Source organism: Chiloscyllium plagiosum, chromosome 9 (genome assembly GCF_004010195.1).
Source record: "Chiloscyllium plagiosum isolate BGI_BamShark_2017 chromosome 9, ASM401019v2, whole genome shotgun sequence".
Classification (NCBI taxonomy): Eukaryota; Metazoa; Chordata; class Chondrichthyes; order Orectolobiformes; family Hemiscylliidae; genus Chiloscyllium; species Chiloscyllium plagiosum.
Genome location: NC_057718.1, coordinates 85,586,194 through 85,605,581, shown reverse-complemented (window position 1 = coordinate 85,605,581; position 19,388 = coordinate 85,586,194). Strand labels below are relative to the sequence as shown.

At 39.1% G+C, this 19,388-nt stretch overlaps 1 protein-coding gene across 1 annotated transcript in view; it reads right to left on the bottom strand.

The window, feature by feature from the left end:
* Positions 1 to 586: 586 nt before the first annotated feature.
* Positions 587 to 19,388, bottom strand: part of LOC122553021 (adipocyte plasma membrane associated protein) — a 42,832-nt gene continuing 24,030 nt past the window's right edge. Inside the window, exons 6-9 of the mRNA XM_043696435.1 lie at positions 18,772 to 18,946; positions 15,793 to 15,927; positions 10,139 to 10,331; positions 587 to 2,443 (exon numbers count right to left, since the gene is read on the bottom strand). Of these exons, the coding sequence (XP_043552370.1) occupies positions 2,234 to 2,443; positions 10,139 to 10,331; positions 15,793 to 15,927; positions 18,772 to 18,946 (713 nt within the window). The 3' untranslated portion in view covers positions 587 to 2,233. The remainder of the gene's footprint in view (positions 2,444 to 10,138; positions 10,332 to 15,792; positions 15,928 to 18,771; positions 18,947 to 19,388) is intronic.

Genomic DNA, 19,388 nt, shown 5'->3' with positions numbered 1-19,388 from the left:
CCGGAGGTTCTGGATTTCTAGTCCATTGACATTATCACTTTGCCATCACTTCCCCTGTCTTAATTCCTCGAGCAACTCCCTCTCCACTCCCTCACTAGAGTATGCTGATGATAGGCCAGCAGCCTAAAGCATTTTACTCTTCTTTATCTCAATGGGTGCTACAAGATTTTTCCAGCCTTTTCTGACTATAGTCTTTTGTCAATAATCGTCCTAGAGTATGTACTAGATTATGTAATCAAGTTTCTTAAATGTGACTTAGTGCAATAACTTTCTAATTCAGAACATGTTTGTTGAAATATGCTTCACATACTATGCTTCAGACAGGGATGCAAGGGCTTGAGAGAAAGTCTGCCACCCCTACAGGAACGTTGAGATAAAATGGTCGATTTATTTCTCCAGAATTTGACAGATGCAAAAGGAGGGAAACTTAATGTAAATCAGATCTATTCCAATGTCTGCTCCTTTACTGAAATTATGTCCTCATGCAGCCATAAAAGAGATTATAATCCTTACATTAGTTGTGTTCCCATCCTTGGCATTCCATAAACTAGTGTTGCATCACTAAACAAAAACACGGAAGAATAAGTTTCAGCATGATCATCTTTTTAATGAACAATGCAAGACAAGGTATGCTGCAGTCTTATAAATTTAAATGCCTAGTCTTAATGACTAGAAGTACAATCTTGCAGTGTCCCATCAACAGTCTTGTAAAGGCAGGATGGAGAACTCAGTTGAAATAATCTGGGAATGTGTTTAGTGATCTTTCCTCTTAGTTTCAGGTTATAATTTATACAATTACTGTAGCTAAACTTTAAGCTGTAACAAGTTTAACCATCCTCAGTACAGATACTCTGCTAGATTAAAAAAATCACATTCAGGTTCAATTTATAATGCAGAAGCCCACTATTCATGACTTTTTAACACCTGGTCATACAATTGAAAAACATTATCAACTGTTTTCATTCATTCTTCTATTCACAAGACTAGTAGTACTGCCTGAGGAAGAGGTTTGGAACAGTGAAAAATTTTTCAAAATTATTTTAAAAGACAAGTAGTAACTGGAAATAAACCATTGTGTTTGAATGAGAAAGGGCCAGTCTGACCCATCACTGATCACACTAGCAATAGGTATAACCACTTGCAAAGCTAAAACATTTCAGTAGCCAGCATGGAGGAAGCTGAATATGACAGCTTCCATTTCGTACCTGTACATCTTTATAAATGAGGTAGCCTTGAATGCTACAATCAAAACAACAGTGCAGTGGCAACTTTTGATAAGGCCCATTCAATCCATCAAAATGTAGCATGATGTAAATTCTATCATAAACATTACACTCTGATTTCCATTTAAGAAGCATTTAATCTCCTTCAAAACTGTAAGTAATTTAGTATGATAGCATCTCAATTGTTCAAAGAAAATTGACTGTGAATGTTCTCTCTTTATGACAGTCTGTTCTGTATGTTTACATCCGTGTGGGACTGGATGGAAAATGAAGAGGAAATGTCTCGCCCAAATCTTTAATTTCTGGAACGACATTGTTAGATAGAGAAAATACTGAAAGGTTAACAGATAGGACTAGCTATCTACCAATATCTGCCTATTAATGTTGTAGTCACTAATTGATATGTAAATTGATAATTTTGTTTACTTTTTGACCCAGACAATAATATCCTGGTGTGGTTCTCCAATTAAAAACTCCAAATCATGATTCAAGTGTGTCCTCCCAAATCGATCTAAACCCAAAGCTCAATTGAATGGAGCCTAAATCTGTCACATTATTAAACAGAAGAACCACAAACATCACAATCAGAATTAGCAATTAAACTTTCAGTAAATTCCAAAATCCATAATGTTTATTGCATCACATTACATAAATTCACAAAATTGGTTAATATGATTGCTGTACTTCCAAAAGTAGATAGTTATAGGTTTAGTGCAATATATTAATTTCACAAACTTTTATTAACCCAACTTCAGACAATGAACTGTTTCATAATGAACATAATCAGAAATTATTCCTCATTGTCTAGTTTCACAAATCATTGAGGAAACTTGTTGATATTTAAAGGTCAAACAAAACAAAATTAAATCTTGAACATTCATCATTATGATCTTCAAAGCATGGCAAACTTTTGAAATGCATTTTCTTGAAGTATCAGTTGGCGGGATGTTATAAATTAGCTTTTGTAGATGGACCTTCGGCAAAAATCCTTTCACTTCAGACCAAGCATGTTAAACCTTGTTGAGATCCAGCCGGCAGAGGAAAGGGGAATAATAGGAACCAAGGTACAGGTAACCATCATGCTCATCTGCCTCACTAACTGCAGGCACCACCACTCCATGGGGATCATGGAAGCTCCTGTTGATGGATCCATCCTCATTTAGCTCCAATACAAGGCCATACTTGGGTACAAACTTCATTGTCATCTCCTGACTGAACAGCTAAAAAGGGTACAAATCACAAACACAGTAAGGACTGTTAGGCATTTACAAGAGAAAAAGTGGAAGATAACAGTCACTCCTTTTGATCTGCAAAAGTGACCTGTGAATACATTAACATCGGACAGAACAAAAAAAAACAGAAATATAGTACCAATTTTTGTTTTTATTTGAATTGGTCAGTGACCATGTAGATATTGTTGATCCAAACAAAGCTAGTAGATAGAACATCACTATCAGAGGAGGTATCTGGGGCGTACGAGGAGGTGAAGAAAGCCATCTTAAGTGCACATGAGCTTGTGCCAGAAGCCTACAGGCAATGTTTCAGGAATCTAAGGAGCGACCCTGATCAAACATACATTGAGTTTCCTGAAGAAGGGCTTTATGCCCGAAACGTCGATTCTCCTGTTCCTTGGATGCTGCCTGACCTGCTGCGCTTTTCCAGCAACACATTTTCAGCTCTGATCTCCAGCATCTGCAGCCCTCACTTTCTCCTTTAAAAGGATCAAACAAAGCAATTTTGATAGGTGCATAAAGGCATTAAAAATAGATCAAACATATGACACTCTTAGAGAGACGATTACAGGGGAACCTCAATCATCCAAACTTGATGGGCAGGCACTATTTCGTTCGGATAATCGATTATTCGGTTAATCGATTAAATGCCTTTCCTCTGGAGCTCGGAGTTTTTAAAATGTCTGCTCCCTGTTCAGGAGACTAGCAGCAGCACACAGCGTGGAGACCCCGCCCCCAACCCCGGGCAACACCTCTCCCCACCCCCAAAACTACACCCCCCCCCCAACACTACCCCAAACTTGTGCAACACCGCCCAAACCCTGTCCAACACTGCCTCCCACCCCCTCTCCTGGGGCAGCTGGACTGGACTCCAACAAGACTGCTGCAGTTACCTTTATTGGGTAAGTCTCCAAATAGCGCACACACACGCAGCCACAGCCACACACACAACTATTTACTGCAACTTTTAGACAGGTTCCACCTTTGCCCTGTACAGAACAATGTTGGAGAGGTTATGTGGGAAGGGGGGTTTAGGGTACATGGCTGTGTAGAACTTGAGAGAAAGTGTGGAGAGAGAGAGAGGGCGGGCAGTCAGTCAGTCAATCATTTGGAGACGATGCCTGTTTAATCACTATAAACAAAAGACACGATCACTGTTGGAAACACGTCTTTGATATAATGTTCCCATCGGGACCTCAAGATCTCCTTCGGATAATCGGTACTCAGATAATTGAGATTCCTCTGAATTTTGAAGGAGTTCAAAAATTCATTTCCTGAAATAGTTCATGTGGAAGTCATGTGAAAGAACAGAATTACAATGGCAAGATTAGCTACTGAAATGGCTGACGATGAGTTGGTTCATAAATCAAAGTTTGGCTTTCAACATCAATTTCGATCAGTGAGGGATAGAAATTGGGGAAAAAGAGAAATCCTCAAGTGGTAGGGGAAAGGTAGGTCTCAGTGAAGATAGTAAAGATAGCTAACCACAGGGTAAAAAGGAAACCCATGCAGGGGAAACAGAAGTTTAAAAACTCCAGTGTTTTCTATGCAACAAAGTAGGCCACAAGAAATCATAGTGTTGGTGGGTTAGAAAAAAAAAGTGGGAAGCCAGATGTAGGAAAACAGGATAAGCCAGTAAATTTTGTTGAAGTGGTAAAGGAAGGCACCGAGGAGGCTAAAAAGCTGCAGCAGAATATCCAACCTGATTAGAGGATGGTTAAGGAGGAAGTGCCAGATCATCTTAAACCATTTACGTGCCAATGCAATTAAACCTTACCTTCGCAAGGAGCAGCAGGTAAAGAAGTTATAGTATTAAGAGATACGGGTTCATGTCAATCATTGATGTTGGGAGATGAGGAGATATGTAACTCAGAAGGACTAATCCCAGAAAAAGTGCCAATACGTGGAATTCACAGTGAGACAAGAAGTGCTCAGTTATATAAAGTGAGGTTAAGACTGTCCAGTGGAAAGTGGAAAAGTCAGGGTAAGAGTACTGGAAGGACTCTTGGCTCCAGGAATACAAGTTGTCCTTGCTAATGATATATATAGCTGGGTCACAGGAGGTGTACTGCCTGCTGTGGTCAAAAAGCCAGTGTGAAAATCAGGCAACTGAGGTATTACAGGAAGCATGTGCTGAGATTTTACTTGACTGTGTGGTAACAAGTTCACAAAGTCACCAAATGAAACAAGAGGAGAAACCAAAGAATACAGAGAAGGAAGTTGAAATAGAATTATCGGAGACCACATTTGAATAAATGGCTGAGACAAAACAGCTGCTGGTGGAGGACAAAGTGGATAGTTTTAGTTTAGAGAAATTAACTGAGTTATAACAGAAAGACAACAGACTGAAACAATGGTATCAAAAAGCATACACGGAAGAAGAACCTGAAGAATCTGAGTGCTACTATCTTAAAAATTATGTCTTAATGAGGAAATGGAGACCATGATATATTCAGGCAGATGAAAAACAGGCAGAAGTTCATCAAGTCATATTCCCAGAGGATTACAGAAAGGTGGTGTTGTGGATAGCGCTTGAACTACCAGTAGGAGGTCATTTAGGAGAAATAAAAACGCAAGCTAAAATATAAGAACATTTTTACTAGCCTGGACTGCACAAGGATGCAGTTGAATTTTGCCAGACATGTTAAATACATCAGGTCATTGGAAAACCCCCTATGCTCCTGGATCAATGAATTCGACACATTTTGCAACATTGAACATTTCTTCCACCGCCTCCGGGTTTACTTTTCCCACCAGGACTCCCACCCACCCTCGGAGGACCCCTTCTCCCACCTACAGCACACCCCATCCACCTGGACAGCCTGGGCTGGTCTGTTATATGCCCTTGATCTCTTCATCTCCAGCTGCCGCTGGGACATAGACCGCCTCAACCTGTTCACCCTCCTCACGCACTCCAACCTCTCACTCTCACAATGCGCAGCCCTCCGCTCCAACTCCAACCTCACCATCAAACCTGCAGATAGGGAGGGCACAGTGGTAGTTTGGCACATTGTCCTCTATACTACTGAAGCCAGGCACCAATTCAGATACATCCTCCTCATGCCCCCTCGACCACGATCTCACCCCCTCCATCACCAAACCATCATCTCTCAGACTATTCGCGACATCATCACCTCTGGGGACCTCCCATTCACAGCATCCAACCTTAGTCTGGGAACCCTGCACCACCGAGTTCTACCAACTACCCAAAATCCACAAACCTGACTTCCCTAGTCGACCCATTGTCACAGTCTACTCCTGCCCCACCAAACTTATCACTGCATACTTCTGACAGCGTCCTGTCCCCCTCAGTCCAGGAACTCCCCACCTATGTTTGGAACACCACCTCCACCTCCTCCTTGACTTTCAATTTGCCAGTCCCCAATGCCTTATCTTCACCTTGGACATCTAGTCCCTGTACATATCCATACGCCATGACGAAGGCCTCCAAGCCATCTGTTTCTTCCTCTCACACCCACCCAACCAGTAGCCTTCCACCAACACACTCATTCGACTGGCTGAACTGGTCCTCACCCTCAACAACTTCTCCTTCCAATCCTCCAGACTAAAGGGATAGCCATGGACACCTGCATGGGCCCCAGCTACGCCTGCCTCTTCGTCGGGTAAATGGAACAGTCCATCTTCTGTAGCTACACCGGCGCCATTCCCTTTCATTTCCTCCGCTACATCAATGACTCCCACGAGGAGGTTGAACAGTTCATCAACTTCACAAACACTTTCCACCCCGATCTTAAGTTCACCTGGAGCATCTCAGGCACTTCTCCCCCCTTCCTGGACCTCTCCATTTCCACTTCCGTTTCCGGCAACCGACTCAACACTGATATCTACTACAAACCCACGGACTCTCACAGCTACCTGGACTACACCTCCTCCACCCTGCCTCCTGTAAAAACACTATCCCTTATTCCCAATTCCTCCACCACATCTGTTCCCAGGAAGACCAATTCCACCACAGAACATTCCAGATGGCCTCCTCCTTCAAAGACCGCAATTTCCCCTCCCACATGGTGAATGATGCCCTCCAGCACATCTCCTCCACATCCCACACCTCACCTGGGTCCTCACCTTCCACCCCACCAACCTCCAGATACACCGCATCGTCCTCTGCCATTTCCATTACCTACAAACAGACCCCACTCCATAGATATATTCCCCTCCCCGACCCTATCTGCATTTCAGAGAGACCATTCTCTCCGTGACTCCCTTGTCAGGTCCATGTCCCCCACTAACCCACCGTCCCCTCCCAGCACCTTCCCCTGCCATTGTAAGGCCTGCATCCACGTTTGCCCGCTCATCACAGTCCAGTGCGGGTGTCCTGGAGATGTTCTCTGAAACAATCTGCAAGTTGGCGTCCTGTCTCCCCAATGTAGAGGAGACCACATCGGGTGTAACGAATGCAGTAGATGATGTATGTGGAAGTACAGGTAAATTTCTGTGGGATATGGAAGAATCCTTTGGGGTCTTAGAACATATGTCCTAAGACCAAGACCCCAAAGGATCCTTCCATATCCAGAAGATGACCAGAAATATTCGACAATTGAGACGACTTTGAGCTTGGTGTTGGTGTTACAACATTTCAACATTTATGTTGCCAATATGGTGCCATAACCCATTAAGGGTTTTGAGAAATTTAAGGACAAAAAATGCCAGACTGTTTAGATGGAGCTTGTTATTGCAGCCATTAAATTTGAAAAATATGCACGTGGCAGGACGAGAAAACGTAATTGCCGACACATTGTCGAGACCTGGATGAATAAACTAAGGCGTTTGGTGGCAGGAGTTAACAGACTGAAATAAAACATAGTAGTGCATGTTTGCATGGTTGTAGTTAATGTAATGTATATGTATTGTAGTGTACTAACAGGGTAAGTCTAAGGGATTTAAAATGAAGCCATCTTTGTACATTTATGGTTCATTTCTTAAGGGGGGATGATGCTTTAAAAGGTTATTTTGTCCTTTTTTTTCCTCAAGAGAGGTTGTAAAGGTAGAAGTGCTGAAATGCCTGGGCAAGAGCCTAGTTTAACAATGGCAGAGGAGTGGTCAGTTCTTCTCGTCCAGGTTTTTTACTAGTTTCTGTTAATTGTAACAATGAGGAGCTGCAGCAATGCAGAGAAAAGTTCCAAGCTTCAGCAGATAGTTCCTGACTGGCTTTCTCTCCAAAGTCTCTTTGGAAATTGTTTCCTCCTGCCTGTAAGAACCGGAGTTTGAATTTACCTTTTGCCAAGGCGTGTGTTTATGGGATGTTATGGGAATTGGAACAGCTCCTTAGCTAAATTGCTATATCAGGTCGGTTGGGTTTTCAAATAGTTAAGTTATTCTACATTCTGCTCACTTTTGTTCATATTTCAACTGTAGTGTTTAAATAAATTCTGTTTGCTTAAAACCGAGTGGTTTGACTCACTCCTGCATCACTCCTGGAATATCCACTTCACATCTGCCTTTAAAATAAGAAGTAGTTGGGGTCTAGGCTACCTTTTAAAATACTTTGAGGTCTGGCCTGGTCCATAACAGTCTCTCAGAACAACATGAATTGAAGCTGAAACTGGTTCAAGCTGTGTAACTGCATCAAGGAAGAAGGCAAACATATTGCTGATGCAAAAATGGATGGAAAGGTCGAGAGAGGGACACAAACAGTTTGCAGAGAGATATTGATAGAATCCCTGTGGTGTGGAAGCAGGCCATTCCGTTCATTGAGTCTACATTAACCCTCTGAACAGCATCCGCCCAATCCAAAAAATGGATGTGAGAAACGTTGGATCAGCTGTGATCTCACTGAATGGCCAAGCAGCCTTGAGGACTGAACAAACTACTTCTGTTCTATTTCTTTATCATTTCATGGAAGGCAGTTCACAGAAGGTCCACTAGGACGATCCCCAGTATGGAATGAGTGTTTTATGAGTGAAGGCTAAACAGATTGGGACGCTACTCTCTGGAGTTTAGAAGAATGAGAGGCAATCTCATTGAGACATATAGAATTCTAAAGAGGCTTTACAGGGTAAATGCCAGAGAGGATATTCCCCCTCATGGCAGAGTCTAGGGCCAAAGGACAGTGTCTCTGAATAAAGCAGCACCAATTTAAGGTTTGGAGAGAGGAACGTCTCATCTCAGATGGTTGGGTTTTTTGAAACTCCTTGCCACAGCCAGCTTTAGGGGCAGAGACCTTGGGTATATCTAAGTTTAAGGTGGATAGATACTTTATCAGTGGGGGAATTAATGGTTACAGAGAAATGGTAGGAGTCAGATCAGCCATAATCCTACTGAATGGTGGAGCAGGCTTGAGGAGGCAAATGGTTTACTTCTGTTCCTATTTCTTATGTTCTAATCAACAGTGGATCAGTGATACACTCTCACCTCAGAGCAAGGAGGATTTTGATTGGTCATCTTCACAGGCTCGAGCCTGTAATTCAGGTTGAAATTCTCACTGCAGTATTGATAAGGTGCTACTTTTCAGGTAAAACATTAAACTGAGACCCCACCTCTGGCAGATGTAATACAATTCAAAGAACAGGGAGATATTGGTCAATATGTAGCCCCCAAACAATGTCACTGAAATAAATTACCTGATCATTACCAGCTTATAATTTGTGGGACTTTTATTCAAATTAGATGTCATGCTTCCTATATTATTACACCTCAAAAAAAGTACTTCACTAAAAATCTCTTCGGAACATTGAGGCATTATATAACTGCAAGTGTGTTTTTTAAAAATAACTTTGCACTGCATCAGAATGTACATTTATTCACAGAATGATTTATGATGTAAGTGTACTGCCCCTTACAGCTCATCTCAGTCATAACACAGCTAAATCACAGCATCACCCACTTCAGAAACAACTTCGCCTCCCTTCACCCAAAGGATTATGTTTGGAGTTGGCCAGCTTCCTTTCCTAATACTTGTCCAGAAATACTTACTGGACAGTGCAGCAAGTTGCAAAAGATACTGATTATAGTAAGTCAGTGAACAAAACAGTAGTAGATGGAGTATAATTAGGAAATTGTTTTGTCGCCCACTTTGGAAATAAGATAGATAGATTACATCTGAAATGGCAAGAAGCTGTCAATTATGGCAGTACAAAGATTTATGAGCCTAAATACAGAAGCCATTAAAAGCTGACAAACTGGGGGAAAATAATGATGAAGCTAATTGACATTGGCCTTTATCTTAATGGGTGTAACATACAAAAGGATTGGTGCTAAGTTGCATTTATACAAGCCTGGATATGATCCTATTCAGCTTTCATTTCTGGGCAATGTATTTTAGGATGAATATACCTGCTTTGGAAGGGATGCAGCTCAGACTCACCAAAATGATGCTGTGGCTATAATACTTAAATTAAGCTACATTCATAATGCATTTTCTTGCATTTGAAATATGGAAGGGGGTCACTCAAATTAACCATTACTAGAGTCGACAAACTTGCCACAGAAATGTTCTGGCATGTAAGATACTTATGGGCGTTGTCTTTGCTTCCTTCCAGGAATACAAGTTAGGAACCAAAATTAAAAACCTGCTCAGTTGAAAGGTTCCATAGCACTGCACAAATTTCACAAACACAGCTAAACTAGGAAATAACATCTGAATGTCCTGTACCTATCTTGTGTAGTGTTTTTGATCCATTGTAACTTTTCTGTATTGCAAGCCAACAATGAAGTATTTCCTACCTTGAAAATCAAATTCTTAAGCCAAGGCCTTGGAGCAAGGAAATCCATCATAGAAAAGCCAGGATTTGGGCGTAGTACTGCCATGCCAACCCAATAGCCTCCTGAACTACTTGGTCGGATATTGTCAGGAAACCCAGGAAGATTGTCAAAGAATATATCATGTCCTCCTTTTCTTAATCCAGAGATGTGGTATCTGGCAAGGACACAAAGTTTGAGTGACAAATCATTATCTCTTCATTCAGTTTATATTTCTTTTCACTTTGCACTTGTCCATGCTTAACTGGTGCTACTATCACCTGAACAAAATACCTAAAGAATTGTAGATGCTGAAAATCAGAAACAAAAACAGAAATTGCTAGAAAAATTCAACAGGTCTTGCAGCATCTGTGGAAACAAATCAGTGTTAAAGTTTCAGGTTCAGTGACCCTTCTTCGGAATGTTCTCAGAAGAATGAACTGTTGGTGTTAAACACCAAAAAAAACTCAAACTCTCAAGTCAGTGTTAAGACATCATTAGAGAAGAGTTAAAATTATTCTCCACATGGCTTTATTCTGTACTTGACCTGGAAATACTTTGAAGCAGATGCTAAATTGTTTTTATAAAGTAAGTTAATGGTGCATGGAGATTGGCCTGTCTCTGTGCTTTAAGTTCATTTATGTACTGAAATGTGCATGTGTTTCAAAGTACTGATACATTTCAAGTATCAAAGTATAATGGAATCAATGTAACACACTGAATGGTTCCTATAAATTATAAGAATAAAATGGAAACACATCAACATAATAATATCTGATTATCCTTGTGGTTAAGCTGATTGTCAGTCTTGTCAGAGCACAGCGAACTGCAGCACTTTGTGCTTGCTCCAGTTTAGGGTGTCATTTTATATTTGGGACATGCCAACTATGAGAAACTAAAAGCTCATTTCCTTATTGCAGCTGAAGTAATTGGCAGGAAATTACTGAAATTACTGATTTTGTATGCTTAACTTTTTAAACAAAAACTCACTTTATGAATTGTCCCTAGACAGGAAAAGAATAGGACATCACACAGCAATTTGTTCTTGTTACAAGGACAACAAACAACATAAAATGTGCCATACTGCACTCTACTGGAAAGACTCAATACTTCTCATGTGCAACAACAGCTTAAAACAAGTTCCACTTAATGCACATACAAGTTGTCACTGTATCTTTGTCACAGAGTTATAGCGCTGATTAGTTATGATTGATTAGATGTGGAAAATGTTATCAATTCTGGCAACCTGATTTGTCACAAAGTTATTAAACCCATCGACTTTAGCACTTTACAGGGTAAACCTTTTACATTGTTTCCTTCTCTTTCCTTCCCTGCTCTCAATATCCTGTTAATCCAAATATTTTATTTTGACTGGAAGATTAGGTTTGTATTGTTTAATCTACAATGAGGTAGATGTAGGCATAGATAACAAATACTCAATCCTAAATATGGTTTGGATAGCCTGAAAGCTGAGAGAGAGGACCTTTCTAAAATACTTTGCTGCACACTGGCCTGAGAACTTTCTCCAGACCTTTGTTTTATCTCAAAGATTACATGGCATACCGGGCTTGGGAAAGGTGGAAGCATGACATCCATCAGCCTTAAGTCAACCTGCAGAAGGGGGGGGGGGGGGGCTTGATGAGTTGGCTGCTCTTTACTTCCTTATCAGTTTCAAATGTAACAAAGCAACACTGTTGGTGCCCTTAACCTGTAGGACTGCAGCATTTAATGTCTACCAACTTCTCCATGGCAATTAGGAGTGGGCTGGAAGTATTGACTTAGCCAATGACAGCCAGCTTATATGAAGGAATAAAGCAAAACTAAGAACTAAATTTAAAGACAAGACCTCAAAAATTATGATCACTGGATTATTAGTGAAATCATGTCCAAATTGGTCTGCAGATAAACAAATAAGGGACATGAACACATGGTCAAAAGTGTGAAGTAGGAGAAAGGTGCTCCATTTAGTCAGATACTGTTACCAGCATTTCACCAGGACTGAAATGTACAGTTGGAATGAGTTCAACTCGAACTACACTGTCCTGATGACAAGGATAAATAAAGGTTGTGGTAGATGCTCTAGACTTGTAAATGGGTGAAGTGTTCATGGAGTAAAGTTAGCATAAATGATAATTCAAGACGTAACCAAAAAGGAAAAGTTTGGAGTAACAGCCAGAAATTGTGCTTAGGTGCTACGGATAAAATGAAATCAAAAGATATTAAATAATTAATCAAGAAATGAGAAATAAGAAAAATGTCAGTAAAATATTAGAGCAAAAGGACAGGTTAGTGTTTGTCTTAAAAGTGCTCTTTGCATAAGGAACAAATTGAATTTCAGGTGCAAATTCTAATATGGTAGCCATTACAGATTCATGGCTGAAAGACTGTCAGGGTGGTAAATTTATAAAAGAGGTTGAGTAACGTTTACCATTAAGGAAGATAACAAAGGACATGAGAGGCATGCAGGAAGGGAAGATTTGACGGGTAGAATCAATGAATACAAAAGTATACAAATACTCACTTGGTAGTAAAGCTTTTCACTGTTGTTGAAAAGAAATACATTTGTGAAAGCATTTTACAATGCACTCATCATGACAATTCATGACAATGGATAATGATGACAGTTAATTTCCAAAATGCTTCGCAATCATTAACTGATACATTCTCCATGGCAACCTCTCTTTGAATCAGCGTCTACTTGTCAACCAATCAGAACTCTTCCCTTGTACAGTATAAACATCACTTGAACACAGAAAGATTGAACACAGAAATATTTAAGACTGTATCAGCAGTTGTGTTTGGACTCTTGTGCCAACTGTTACACAGTAACTTGCTTACATTAAACAAGTTTGCTCTTGTGGCAGTGGTACTGTCCCTAACTCTAAAACCAGGAGACCTGGACTCAAATCTAACCTGTCCCAGAGATGTGCAATAATGTTTCTGAACAGTTAGTTTAGAAAATATCTGCAGCAATGGTAGCACAATTTTAATAGGGATTTCAACTTTCTTATTAGTTAGTGATAAGCAGATTAGCATATGTCAGAAAACTGGTGAATTTCTAGAGTACATTCACAATAGTAACCTGTACAATATGGCCTAGAATGAACAAAAGGGTATGCCATAAAGACTTAGTAAAATGCCTCACAGTGCACAGACATTCATTGAATAGTGATTACAACATCAAGCTCAAGTTTTAAAGGGTAAAATACTCAACAGCCAGTAAAATGCTACACTTAAGGAAAACTGAATTCAATGCAATGATAGAGAAACTGGATGCAGTGAAGTGTAAATGTGATAACCAATAAAACGGTAGAAATCAGTGGACAGTGTTAAAGAAAGAACTTAATTTGATTCAAATGAAATTATTCTCTTAAGGAGTTTACTTGACAAAATTGTCAACCATGAATCACTAAAGAGGCAAGAGTCAACCTAAATCCAACAAAACAAAATCACAGATCCTGATTAATACGATAGATGCAAAGAATGACAAAGGGGGACAAAGCTGTAAAAAAATAAGGAAAAGAAATGTGCAAAGTGCATCAGAACAAATAGCATTTTTTCATACTAATTATTCATTTCAATTCAAATCCAAAAGTAATTGAAAATCTTCAGGTTGGAAAGAATTAAAGCGCAATGTTACAAAAAGTCAAATTCTGAAGTACTTAAAATGAATGCTATGGAATTTTGAAAAGCTCTTAAAGAAGGAAGACAGTTGGAATCATGTCAACTATTCCTATTGTGCAATAGTAATCCAAGTAAGATCACAGCTCAGTACAAATTCTGGAAAGATCAGGATTTCAACAAATTAAAAATAAAACAGAACTATACATTAAATACTTAAAATAGCACCAACTTGGTATAGGGAGGTAACAGATATTATCCAAAACTAGTCATGATAATCTAGTTATGCTGCAACTGCATTCCAAAAAAGAGCCAGAATTGAATTACATAGCACAAATACATTTCTATACTACCAGAAATATTAATGAAAAGAAAAAGTGGATAAAATAGGATAAAAGGAGGCAACGGTCTAGTGGGCATTATCATCAGACTATTAATTCAGAGATACAAGTAATGTTCTGTAGTCGCGGGTTCAAATCCCGCCATGGTAGATGGTGAAATTTGCATTCAATAATAAAATAAAACTGGAATTAAAAGTCTAATGATGAACTGGCTTCCTAGGCGCAGGAAATCTGATGTCCTTACCTGGTCTGACCTATGCATGACTCCAGGCCCCTAGCAACGTGGTTGGCAGCCCTCTGGGGAATTCAGCAGAAATGCTGGACTAGCCAGCAACACCCACATCCCATGATTGAATAAAAGAAAAAGCAACAAAAACCCCTTGAAAACTCAATATTGATGCTGTCAATAAAGAACAATAGACATGCTAAGGATTTATTTGTATGGCTATGTACAGCAGAGAAAGAGATTAGCTTGGTAGGCATACCAAGGAAACTAATATTGAAATCAGGGACAGGGACTTAAAGAAACATGCTAAATAACAGTAACAAATACATATCGGCAAAGAAGAGAGAAATAACCCAGGACCAAAAGATTTCCCACAATAGGGATTAAAGAAAGTTATTATTGATGAGAATATTATTGATGCTTTGGCTATAATCTTCCAAAATTCTCACAAGTTGAAAAGCATTCCTTCGGAATAGAAAATTATGCACATCATTCAGCTGTTTAATAAACATAGGAAAACCAGAGGATGAGACACCAACTAGGCTAAATTCTATTGTCAGAAAACTAGTGGAGTGAATAATTAAGAAAAAGTGACTGAAGATTGCAAAACCATTCAGCTGACCAGCAGGAGTCAACACAAGTTTGTAAACATTCCACAAAGATTTATATCGGGGCCTCAATTGTTCACCCCATTTTTCAACTTGAGGATGGGCTAAAATGCTACGTATTCAAAATTAGCCAATGACACAAAGATAGGTGACACTGCTAACAGTGGAGGTGGAAGAGTAAAATTACTGTAACGTGAGTTTCATTGCAGATCGAAGTTTTCAAAATATTAAAGACAACAGATAAGAGAGACAGAGAGGAAATATTTCCACTATTAGACAGTCTAGGGCCAGGGAAATATTGCAGGCAGCATTTTCAGCAGTAAAATTCAGAAACATTTCTACATACAAAAAAAGTAAAATCTACAGCTCTTCTACAAACCTCAATTGATGCCACATCGATTGTTAATTTTAAATTGAGTTAGTTTCTTTTTGTTAGTCAAAGGTATTAATAAATATGGGTTAGGATTACAGATCAGTGATGATCCCACTCAATAGTGGAAAAGGTTCAAGGAGCTTAAATAACTGATCCTATGCTCGACAGATTACCATCTATTCAGTAGCCATTATACTGATTCCATAAATTTTATAGAACATTTTCTTTACTTGTTGTAAGCCAATCTTGGGAAACATAAAATAGATTAGGTATTGTAATTTGTTCTTTCCTAGACAAAGCATGTTTTACTTAGAGTAATACTTTTTGTATGATCCACAGAAATATGCAGAGAACATTTTAAGGGAATATGACAGATTTGCTTTTAATAAAACTAAGTAGCAAATGTACCTGCAATCTAATAATGGTCTTGTTCACACAGATATTATTTATGCACAGCATTTTATTCTCACCTTCTAATTCGAGCCATGGTCGTCTCAGTAACTAGTACATAGTCCTCAGCTGGAGAGAGTTGGACTCCGTTTGCAAACCTTAGGTCATCCATTAATACCTCCACTTGTTTTGTTACTGTGTCATATTCCATTAATCTGCAATAATAATAATATCAATTACACACAGGATTAACAACTAGGCAAGAATATTTCAAGAAATTAAAAATGGTGAGTATTGACTTTTTTTCTCACCTCAAAACCAAAAGATAAGCAAGGAGTGCAGAAAGATTTGCAAATGATATCAACTAAAACATAATAAATCACTATTATTATCCATTAAGTTCAATTTCATAGGTGGCAGTCGCAGCACCTCAAGTGCTCAGTTTATTTCAGGGAGAAACAGTAATCGCTACTCACTGGTTCATAATTTGGTGAGGTGTACTGAATCGAAGAGGAAATTTTAGCAAAATATTTGGTGAATGTTGAACAATCTTTTCAGTTCATAAACCCTTTGTCAAATCTTGAGGTTACTGTTGTACTAAACATTGAGCTCATATATAAAATTACGGATCAAAATGGGTCTGGAAGTAATTGAGAAAATGATCACAACACAGAAGGAATACTTTCATTACATGTTATATTGTAGTAGTGGAGGCTGGGTAGTTCAGTTGGCTGGATGGTTTACAATGAACAATAATGCCAACAGCACAGATTCAATTCCCATGCTGGCTGGGCTGACTGTGAAGGTTCCACTTTTCAACCTTGCCCTTCGTCTGAGGTGTGGTGACCCTCAGGTTAAACCACCACAAGTCGTCTGTCTCCAATGCAAGTGCAACCTTGTGGTTCTCCGAGACTATGGCTACTTTTCCTTAAGTAGTAGTGCTACATTTGCTTTTGTTTGAAGGTGCCCATTTGTACCTGACGTAATGTTGGCAAATACATCCCAGTTCAGGACAATTATCATTCAATGTATCCTAGAATCTACATTTCTGTAGTTAGAAATATTACATCTCCCCCCGCCCCCTTTTATTGGTATGGGATTTGAATTCTTGACAATTTTCAACACAGAAAAAATATTTAGAGGTTAGCCAGATTAGATTCCGGATAGATTAATAAGATATTGATGTAATGGAAAAACAAGTCCAGGAAGCTTGTCAGGTTAAAGGCATGAGAAAACACTTAGGCCATAACCACAATAAAAAAGGTAAAGGATGGTTAGAAAGACAGTAGGTTTTGAAATTAGAATAGTCCAAAAATAAGAGTTGTCAGACTTTGTTCAATGGAGTGCTTCAGAGACAGATTATGGGACTTCTGTTTATGATCTAAACAAATTACATGGTCTTAGAGACAATTTAAACTGGTCAATTTCACAGATAATAACCAAATGGGAGACAGATAAACCAAACAAGTCGTTCTAGAAGGACATTGACAGTACCAGCCCGTGGAAAGAACTCAATAGAATTTCAATGCCAATAAGTGAAAAGATTTACAAACTGGAAGATGCAAGGGAACATCTTTAACATTGAAGTAGAAATTAAGAGAAACTCAGTATGATCAAATTAGCTGATTAGTGCAGCATTCTGTGTGACACAGAATCACGCTGACCAAGACAGCTTCACATTTAAATCATTGCTCTGGGCACTTCAACCATATCTCATTATTCCTAACACTTCAAGATTGAGTAGAGTATTCATGAAGTGGAAGGCAGAAAGCTAGAGTTTGTTTGTTTAAGTGACAGGAGGGCAGACTGTGTGGTCCCTTTAAGAGATAAAGTACTTTTCAAAGCTTGGGGATTTTAAAAAAAATATCTGCAAGCAGCTATAGATACATAGATAGTTCTAAATTGGAAACATGTAAAAATTGGCTGTGTCATTGGAAAATCTTAGGCTTGTTTTGTTGTTTTGGTAACTAGCTTGAATCAGCCAATTATTTTAGACCAAGCTCTTAGATACTGAAAACATATCACATTTAAACCTGATGATTTTGACTACCAGGAACCAATCTGATTGTAAAAAATATACAAGAATATAAAACATGTGGACATTTTGAAAACTGACTGAGAGCCAACTGCCATCTGAACTGAGAGTACATCTTTGAGAAAGATGGTACTCTCTGCCATCTGAAGAAAAACATCTCACTCTCACAGACATCTCCACGCTCTCCAAAAACACTATCTATTCATAAAGGTACACAGCACTCTTAGATAATTTTCCAGACACCAGAATTTACTTGAGAGAGGTAGAACAGAAGAAATTACTGAGAAAACATCTCTGACAGCAGAATCAACTGAAGACAGGAGAAACAGCGGAACATTCCTTAAGACACATTGTGTGAACTTCAGACTAAGTTTTAATATTTTGTTTTGTTATTTAAGTGGGGCTTGTATTTATTTGAACATCATCCTATTAGAATTTTGATTTATTCTGAAATAGGTAGTTTGAGAGGAATTGTTCATTTTATTAATTGTTCTGTTAATTCGTTCACTGTTGGAGTTAGATAAGGTGTTCCTTATTGAGTACAGAGTGAATGAAAGAATTTCACTTAATTTAACCACTCCTTCATATCAGTCTGGGGTGGGGGTGGTGGTGAGAGATACGTTACACCACTTGTCACACTTCTTTATCAGATTATGAAGTAAGACGAGCTTCTTTGGGTGCTTCAGTTTTAATTATCAGAGATGTGTTGACCTCTACTCCAAACACTAAAAAGAGACAACGGAGAGACAATCCAGGCTGCACAGTGATCTCTAATAGAAAGGGCATGTGAGTGAAGGTCATGTTTGGCCATGATGTCTCCTTAACAAATTAATTTCGAAGGTTTGTGCAAGTCAATTCAGGCTGGATAGAGGACAGCCAACAGCTGCTAAAATGGAACAGCATAAGTCAGTGATTCCAGGAGAACCAAAAGGAAAAGATGTTACATAAATACAAAGTTTGTCATCTGTTAACAATACAACCACAACTAACAATACAAGTAAAGACAGAACTCCAAAATACTCACCGCCCATCAGCAGTGCCCTCCATCACCAGGTATCGGTTATCTCTTCTCTGCCACTTACTGCTGGAATCAGTGAAGTAGATCTTTCTGCCATCCTGTGTGATGCTGAGGTCATTCACAAAGGCCATTCGCCTGCCTTGAATAATCTTCTGAGCAGAGACCAGCATCTCCACTTCACCTGAAATTATTTATGACAGAACAGGTAAGTGCTGTCCATGATTGGAACCATGAAGTCTATATAAACAGGCCTGTTTCATTAAAGATTTCAAACAAAAGAGCTTATCTTCCAATGTCTGGATGTTTAGATTGTAAACATCACGAATTCAATGGAGACTTTCAGCAACTGCTACAATTAACCAAGAATCTTTGATAAAACAACATTTCATAATATAGTAAATTCACAACAGAACAAATCCCAGGAGGTGCACCCAGAAATGTGTGTTAAATGGAGCATCAAGATAGCAATGGAGGGGCCTATACAATCCAATTTGTTCAAATGTACCATTATACCAAAACAAAATTCCAAATAAAAACACACCGTAAAAACACACAAATAAAGTTGGGAGTCAGTGCCAGAAAAACTCAGTGATCTTTTTCTGTTTAGCATGCTACCTCTGTGA